Genomic DNA, 8674 nt, shown 5'->3' with positions numbered 1-8674 from the left:
GCTGTTGGCGGCTCCGGGCCGGGCCGGGCCGGGCCGGGCCCGCCGAGGCCGCTGTCGCCACGGCAACCGGCCCCGCAGCCAACCGCTCGCCGCTTCCGCTGACGTCAGCGCCGACACGTGGATCCAAGATGGCGGCGGCGATGGTGAGCGCGGCGGCGGCGGGCGGGGAGCGGGACCGGGAGGGGGACGGGACCGGGGGGGCCGAACAGGGCCGGGAAGGACGGGACGGGACGGGCACGCTGCACCGGCTGCAGCCCCGCCGGCTCTCCCGCGGCCGGGCGCGGCTCCCCGGATCGGGCCGAGGCCTCGCAGCCTCCCGGGGCGGCCCCGTCCCGGCCCCGTCCCTCCCGGGCAGCGCCGGCGGGGAGGCAGCGGCCGGCCGCGGGGGGAGGCTGTCACGGCCCGCTGCGGCTTGTCAGCGGGGCCGGGCGGGAGCCTGTCGCTCCCCCCCCGCTGTCCCGAGCCGTGCCCCGGGGCTGTTCCCGGTGGGAAGCCGCTGAGGGAGGCCCCGGCGGCACCGCCCGGGGGAGCGCCCCGCAGCCTCCCGGTGGAGCGGGGAGCGTGCCCCCGCGCCTTCGGGGAAGGTTTTGGAGGAGGAGGCGCTGCGGGAGCAGGGTTGTGGGTAAAGGATGGGCGCTGCTGGCCGGCACCGGGGAATCCCGGAGCGCCAAGGCCGGCGGAAACCGGCCGGGGATCGGAGGGTGGGGGTGCTCGCCTGGTTTGGTTTAGGCACCGGTGCGTGCTGCTGGCTCTCTCCCGGGCAGGGAGGAGGCAGGGCCCGAGCTTGTTTCGGGAGCTGAAGACGTTTCTCCGGGGGGATCTCCTGGCAGCCTCCTCTTTTACGAAAGGCAGAGGGCTGCTGACAGCCCTCCTGGTGTCAAAGGGGCTCTCAGAGATCCGTGTGAATGCAGCGCTTGTCTCCTTTCCAAAGCCTTTCAGCGACTCCTCTGAGCGCAAGTGTAAGCTGGGCAATAAAGCTGGGGCTGTGCAAACACTTGTGAGACACCCGGCGAGGCAGCCCGCGAGCGGGGCGGGGAGGTGGCAGGCTGGCACCTGGCAGGGGCGAGGAGCGGGTGCTGTCTGCGCCCGGCTAACGTCCTGATCGCCGAGCGGATGCTGATTGTACGTGGCGGGGAGCTTGGGGTGCTCGGGTGTGGTGGGTCTTCGTTTCCCGCCACGGAGCAGTGGGCGATTCCCTTCTTCCCTTTCTGACCTCGTATCAAAAAGTGTCGGTAATTGGACCAGGTGCTCAGAGCTTTGTGGGTCTGGCCGGACGAGTGGCTGGGCACAGGTCCTTTTCCCTGGATTTCCTCAAAACCGAAAGTTAGAAGCCCTCGGTTGTTGCTGTTTGTACCTTTTGTCCTTCTCTGTGTAAGAGAGACGAAGCCTTATCTGTCGTCTCATTCATACGCTATCCATTGTTGTCACTTCCTGCTTCCTTTTCTTCCCTTTAAGCAAATCCTTTGCTTTGTTCTCACCTTCCTGGGTGAATTATCAACCAGCAAGCCAGCCCTAACGCAGTGCCAGGCGTATCACCGGGCCGCAGGCTGCTGGAAATCGCTGCGGCTCGAAGGCTTCTTCGTGTTGGCAGCCTCTAGACAACGCCTGCCAGCAGCCGAGCAGGGGCATCCCGGGCCCCGATGGCCCGGCCGCGCTGGGCGATGCTGAAGAGCGTTGGCAGAGTGCCTGGGGAAAGGCTGCCTGCGGGCTCCTGTTTGCCCCTTCCCCTGGATAAACTTTGGAATTCAGGCTCTGGCACTGGCAGCTTCCGAGCCTGCAAACTGCGTGCGTGTGTACACGTGTGTGGTCACAGAAAGGTGTCCGGGGGGGGTCTTCTCCTGCTGGGTCCGGCCGGGGCGTAGCTCGACAACCCTGCTTTTTTGGCAGCGATTGGTAAAGCTTTCGTGAATCTTTAGAAGAAAAAATAAAGGCAATATTTTTTTTAAGTCTTTCTAAATGAGATAAATCAAAGAAACTGTCCTGGAATTGTTTGCAAATGTTAAGTCTAGTGATAATTTCTGAGAAGTAGCTTCTTGGGAGGGTTTCTGTGCGAGCTTCTGTTGGCGCCTGTGCAAGGCAAGAAGCGCGCTGTGGGGATGGCTGCAAGGAAGGCTTGAGTTAAACTATCCTCACCGTTAAGTGGTTCCTTCCAAAGTTAGTCACAGGGATGGATTTTCAAAGGAGATTGCCCGTCACGTTTTCAGGACTGACAGAAGTCCCGCAGGCTTCGGGCGGGCTGAGTTTCACGCGATGGGAAGAGGCAGCCCCTGTCGCTGCTGAGGGTGGCCTCGTGCTCGTGTGGCGGCGCCCGCCCCGCCGCGGGTGTCCTGGGGTGGCGTGCCGCCTGCCCTCTCGGCCACTTCCCCGGGCTGACTTTCCTGGTCTGGAGCTGTGCGTGTCTGCCGTGCTGCGTGTTGCTTCGTGGTACCGTTCCCTGGCACCTTAGGATAAAGATCGGCACCCAAGTGATTTTTCGTGCAAGCTTTTGGAAGCGTACAGGGTCGGGGAAGGCCACAAAGGCAGTCCCCTGCCCTCTGCAGTCTGTGCCTCACCGGGGCTCTGGGACTCGCCTAAAGCAGGGCTGCGTCCTGCGGGTTCTGATCTTGCGCGGGAGCCGATCTGCCCTGCGGGCGTCTGAACTGAAACGATCGCCGGGCCAGGCCCAGGAGCTGTGCAGGTGTTCTTGCACGTGTCCGCATTGCCACGCTAACCGCTGGAGGAGCGGCGCCCCCGTGGGTACGGAAGCACAGGTCCTGCTCGGGAAGGCTCCAGGCTTCTCCCTGCACGTGCTCTGCCAGGCAGAGCTGGCTGCTGAGGAGCCCGCGTTGGAAATTTTCCTTCAAATTTCACTTTCAAAACTCGGCCCCACCTGTTGCGGAGCAGCGTTCCTGATTCTTGTTACCAAGTGCTTTTTCTTGGCAGCGCTTTCCGTAGTCCCCCTCAGCCTTTTCTGGTGCTTGGTACTGCCTGAGTCATCGTCATCTGCGTGCGGAGAGCCTGATTTCTGCCAAAGGTGTCATCGCAAACTTCATCTTCCACATGCCCGTGTGTCTCTGAGCGCCTTCCAGAGCTCTGTCCTTATTTTTGTCATCCTGCGAGCTTTTTTCCCTGATGCTGAGCTGCGTCGTGGCCCAGAGGGGCAGGGAGAAAAGAGTGGGATGGAAGGAGAGGTGATGCGCCCAGCCCCTGCCGAACCACCCCGCGCTGGTCGCCGCAGGCAGCGGTGTGGGGCAGCCCCCGGTGGGCAGGGTAACCCAGCGCCAGGGCTGGTGCCCGGTTCTCCAGTAAGCCTCGGGGTTGTGCCGCTCCTCACGAGCGGGGTGGGTGGGTGGGAGCAGGGAAGTCAGATGGCAGCCTGCCGGGTGAACCGTTCCAGATAAACGCATCTTTCCTGCAGCTCAGCAAAGCCAGCACTTTCCTGAGTGCAGGTAAAGAACCAGACAGAGCGGAAGGTGACCCGATGAGAGTCACAAAACGAAGCGAAGAAAGCTTTCCTAAGTTGTGCGTGATCCCTTGACCTTACAGATCTTATAACGTCTGGAATTAATGCTTTCAGTGTTGTTGCGCATATCTAACGTTGCTCTGGTGTTTATTTTACTATTTTAATATTAAATATATAGATTTATATTTTAGTGCTAACATTAAATATAAAAATATGTTAATATTTCTTCTCCTTTTTGCAGGAAAGGCTAAGATGTTTGCTGGTCTTGCTGTTGTGGCTTCGTGGTACGGATTCTTTCTATGTGCCCGGTGTGGCTCCTATCAACTTCCATCGGAATGATCCTGTAGAAATAAAGGTGGGAGGAACTTGGGTCTGGTTGTATGTTGTTTGGTTTGTTTTTGTGTGTGTGTGTGTACATTTTTATTCCTTGTTTATATCAGCGTAGCTATGTGGGATGGGCAAGTCAAACTTTGGGATCGATCCTGTTACTAAATTTTTGGTGCAGCTTATTTCTCTTTTTTACTACTTGCGTGTAGGGTGTTGGGGATAAGCAGCCCTCAAGCGGTCACTCTTGTCACCTCACCCTGCAATTCTCAGCGCGATTCTCTTTCTTGTTTCTGATTTCTTCTACCAAATCCCTTCAGCAATTGCACCAAGGTCCTCAAGTTGTTGCTCTGTTTGGCCAAAGAGCGCACTCTTTCTGCAGTTTTGAAGTGAATTTAACCAGATTTTTTTTTCCGGCACCGTACTGACTCCCAAAATGCTCATGGAGGATGAGCCTGAGGATGGTAGGATAAAGCAGTAGCCGAGTCAGACTTTTTCGGTGTTCTCTTCTACCCAGTTTGCACATGCAGTGTCTTCAAGTCAAGTGAAATCCATGCTGAGCCCTTTCCAGGAGTAGGCATTTGTCCTTGAGAGGTGGGGACCTTACAGCCCAGGCTTGCTGAAGAGCTGTTCCTGTACAACGTTGCTGGTAGTGAATGATGGAACCGCTTCTCCTGGGCAGGAGGAAGCCAGGCCCCGCTCCCAGACATCAGCAATTTATAGCCCTTTTCATTTATTTTTCTAAAGCTGTGGCCTCTGTCTCAGCAAAATCCAGCACCCTTGGGGCTGCTGAGGTTTGATGCTCCCACATGAAGCACAGCACAACTTGCTCTCTGGCTGCAGGCTGCCAGACCTGGGCTATTTTTAAGCAAATGTGATTTGCCTGTGGCTACAGTGAGCTTCCTGGAAGAGGGGGTATTGGAGTGGCTGGTCTCAGAGGGATTTCACGAGCCAAATGCTTCTTCAAGTGATAAGGCAAGTCAGCGTGTTTGCCAGCGCTCTTCCAATAAAGGAGCTTGGCTGCGTTACAAAACACTCCTGTTTTTCTGAGCAGCTGTGGCCTTGGCTATCGTGGTATATGTCTGTGCTTCCCTTGTGCCATGTGATTTGTGGGAACTCTCCAGAAATGTTTGGGTTTTGTCGCTGCCCTTTGTCTTCCCAATCTGGTGGCTCTCTGGCTTTTCTTCCAGTGACAAAAATTGCTCAACCCTTCGTGTAACTAGAGGCCAGGCCTCTAGGTCTGGTGTGACATGATTTTTTTTGTTTTTAAATATTTTTTTAGGAAATAACTGCAGTCTCATAGGAAATTTGATTCTTGTATCTCAGAATCTCTTTCAAGCTCTTTGTTGTTTTGTGGGACTTCACCAAGTCATACATTTGTAAAAATAAAAAAAAAATAATTGCCGTGCTTCTTTCTTCAAGGGTTTCTCTGTTTGTGATTGAAATGCTGCTAAGTCCTAGGGTAGAGAATGTATGAGTAGGAACTGTGCAGAAGGAATATTTGTCTCCTTTCTCACAAAAGTGAACTTAGGAGAGGTGCGTTTACCAGAGGGCAGGAAACTGAGTTCTGTCATGGGGATAATCCTTCCTTTCTTCCTCCAGGCCGTGAAGCTCACCAGCTCACGAACCCAGTTACCATACGAGTACTACTCGTTGCCCTTCTGCCAGCCCACCAAGATAACGTACAAGGCTGAGAATCTCGGTATGTATCCGCCGAACAGCATGCTCCCCAGCACTAACCTGCTGCTTATGAGCTGAGTGAGAGTATGTTTAAAGGAGGAAGATGATCTGCAAGTATCCTCTCTAATGAACTGTTTGTGGAGAGCCTGCTCCCTCTATTTCTTTACATGCTTGCAGTTTGCAAACTGGAATGTCCGTATGCTGGAAAAAGGAAACAACTTACTTGAAGGAGAGAGCACGTAACCAGTCATACGTAGTGCTCGGTACTTCCAACAAAGTCAGCTACCCTCTAATTTTTTCCTTGCATCTGTGGTAACGGGGGAGACTTGCTCTCATGACCCTAGCTGTACAGTGCTCTGCAAACCAGGTGGCAGGGTCAGTGGCAAGAAGCCTGGCGGTCTTAAACCCTGCTCTTATTCTCCTGTTTTCCAGGCGAGGTTCTCCGGGGGGATCGAATTGTAAATACACCTTTCCAGGTTTCCATGAATGTGGAGAAGAAATGTGAAGTTCTTTGCAACTTTCCCAACAAGCCGGTCACTCTGACCGTGGAGCAGAGCAAGCTGATCGCTGAGCGGATCAGGGAAGATTACTATGTGCACCTGTGAGTCACCTGGAGCGTGGGTTTGTGTCGGTGGGGGTTCTGCGTTGTGGACAAATTTGATCTGAAATATGTGCTTTCAGCATTGCTGATAACCTCCCTGTGGCCACACGGCTGGAGTTTTATTCCAATCGTGAGGAAGAGGAGAAGAAGAAGGAGAAGGATGTGCAGTTCGAGCATGGATACAGGCTTGGGTTTATGGACGGTAACAAGGTAGAGAATCTGGGTGCTGTCGGAGGGGTGCGTAGAGGAGCGGTGGGAGTCTCTCAGAGCGTTGGAAATCCACCAGAGAGCATCAGGGTTAGGAATGCAACCGACGTTTTTATATAGAATAGAAATACAAGAGGTCTTCTAACAGAAGAGAGTGAGGGCAGGTGCTGGCATACCGGTACGCCAGCCAAAGCTCCTAGCATGGACCTGCCGTAAGGCTTTGGATGTGCCTGTGGAGTGGTTTCCCCTCAGTAGACCGAAGGTGTTGTACCCCAAAGGCTGGCTGATCTTTAACAATCTTGGAGCATCTCGTATTTAAAAAAAAAACAACTGCAGTATTTATTAGCATTTATTCTAATATTTATTAGTAGATTGGCATGTGGAGGGAAGTTCCATTCGGAAGGTAGCAATTTGAATTCCTTCAGTGCAGTGCAATTGCTTATGGGTGAAAGAAACCTAATTACCAAAGGGGAGGAAAGGGTATGGGATATTAGAAAGTAAAAGCACTGGCAAACTGTAAAAAAACAAACAAAAAAAACAAAACAAAACAAACAAACAAACAAAAGATAACCACAAAACGTATTCCTGTTTGTAACCATCTAGAAGAAGTTTCTTAAGTTTGCAAATGGAAACTTAGCACGTGTATTCCTGTAGATATTTTTTTAACTGTGTGCCTTAAAGATTAGCTGTATTTGACTTAACCGATGTATCTTTTTAACATAGTCAGGAGTTCAGTTGCACACACAGCTCTGATCGCTTGAGTATAAGTTCTTACGGGTGAATGAACTTTCTGTGCCTGCAGAGAGAGCTGCTGCACTTTGTTCCTGCCGTAGGTGATGTAAGAGCTTTTTGAAAGTACAAGCTTAGGACAGCTGTGAGCACCAGCAGACTGACTGATGTTTGTCTGTTAGAAAAAGCAAGCAGGAAACTCAAGGCTGTAGCTGCTGAGGTCCTTCCACCATAAATTCTGTGGTCCTTTTGCCACTGAAGTCTCCCCTGAGTGCACGATTGAGATGTATCTCAATGTAATGGTATCATCTGAGCCAGAAATAGACTGGAACCTCGTCACTGATGCTTGGAGTGTTTGAGGTGTCACCTCTTCAATACCTGTGTTCTCTCCTCTTGTTCTTTAAACTTGGCAGTGTTAGCTTGATCTCGCACTGTAGCACAATGTATCTGGGAACAGCAGGAGTCTTCACTTTCACTTCACTTGCTTTCTCCAGTTGCTTCTAAACTTTGCTTGTTCCTCTCTCGGGTGGCTAACATTATATTTAATGTCAATCTGTTTTAGTTCTACCTGCACAACCACCTCTCCTTCATCCTTTACTACCACAGAGAGGATGTGGAAGAAAACCAGGAGCCCACCTACAGGGTTGTGCGCTTTGAAGTGATTCCCCAGAGTATTAAACAAGAAGGTGAGTGACTTCTAGGGAGGGGAGCAAGGGAGAAGAATCTCTTGTAGGCCAAGTGTTGAACACACGCTGAGGTACCAGTGCCAGTTGTTACTTCCTTGTCTCAGGGCACAGAAAGGAGGGAGTCTGAATTATAAGAACAATATTAGCTGTAACAATAATATCTTTCCTTAAAAATTGTTTATGCTGTTCACTGCTGATCGGAAGAATAGTTTTGCAAACCGCAGAGCAGCTGGGAAAGGAATGAATGTTATCCCTGCTGTATTTGGAGTAACAGTGGCACAGTGCCTTGAACTTGGGGCCAGGCTGATCAGCGGGAGAGGTGGTGCCTCAGGGAAGCTCTGACCTAGTGTGTGCCGTGTTTTCTGTTACAGACTTGAAGGCTGATGAGAAGGGGATGTGCACCCTACCTGAAGCCACAGGCTCTGCCCCTCAGGAAATCGATCCCTCTAAGGAGAACCAGATGCTCTTCACGTACTCCGTCCACTGGGAGGTGAGGGAGTAGTGGGAAGCTGGCTGGCAGCTAACTGCCCCTGCCTGGCACGGGCTGGCAGTTCGTGCTCCAAGTATTTGTCACGGGGGTGTTGTGGAAGACATCAGGACGGTGCTGGTGTGAGAAGACACGGGGCAATGATAGCTGCTGGGGTGTCCGAAGGGCTTCTGGTCACACCGTGCTGTCCTTTCAGGAAAGCGACATTAAATGGGCTTCCCGCTGGGACACCTACCTGACCATGAGCGATGTGCAGATTCACTGGTTTTCTATCATCAACTCGGTTGTGGTCGTCTTTTTCCTTTCGGGTGAGTGAGATGTGTGGGCCGAAGAAGGTTTTACCGTAAGTGCAGGGAATTGTCTTTAAGCCTCAGTTGCCTGTAGCTCAAGGAGGAAGTGGCCGTGTCTGAACCTGCTTGGAAGGGGCAGGAAATGAGCGTTAGCACGTATAAAACCTCCTGGTTCGGGCAGCACCCCGTGGGGTCAGGCTGCTACCCGCTTTTGCGCTCTGACTGGGG

At 52.9% G+C, this 8674-nt stretch overlaps 1 protein-coding gene across 1 annotated transcript in view; it reads left to right on the top strand.

Moving 5' to 3' along the window:
• The first annotated feature begins 4 nt into the window (after positions 1 to 4).
• The window catches only part of TM9SF4 (transmembrane 9 superfamily member 4), a 15612-nt gene continuing 6942 nt past the window's right edge, over positions 5 to 8674 (top strand). The window contains exons 1-8 of the mRNA XM_080558710.1: positions 5 to 143; positions 3684 to 3797; positions 5369 to 5468; positions 5879 to 6047; positions 6128 to 6257; positions 7546 to 7669; positions 8041 to 8159; positions 8353 to 8464. Coding sequence (XP_080414836.1) covers positions 129 to 143; positions 3684 to 3797; positions 5369 to 5468; positions 5879 to 6047; positions 6128 to 6257; positions 7546 to 7669; positions 8041 to 8159; positions 8353 to 8464 — 883 coding nt within the window. The 5' untranslated portion in view covers positions 5 to 128. The remainder of the gene's footprint in view (positions 144 to 3683; positions 3798 to 5368; positions 5469 to 5878; positions 6048 to 6127; positions 6258 to 7545; positions 7670 to 8040; positions 8160 to 8352; positions 8465 to 8674) is intronic.

The sequence above is a fragment of the Anser brachyrhynchus genome, assembly GCF_964034855.1.
Source record: "Anser brachyrhynchus genome assembly, chromosome: 16".
Lineage (NCBI taxonomy): Eukaryota > Metazoa > Chordata > Aves > Anseriformes > Anatidae > Anser > Anser brachyrhynchus.
Note: the sequence above shows the minus strand (reverse complement) of the source record. Positions and strands in the feature narration are given on the sequence as shown.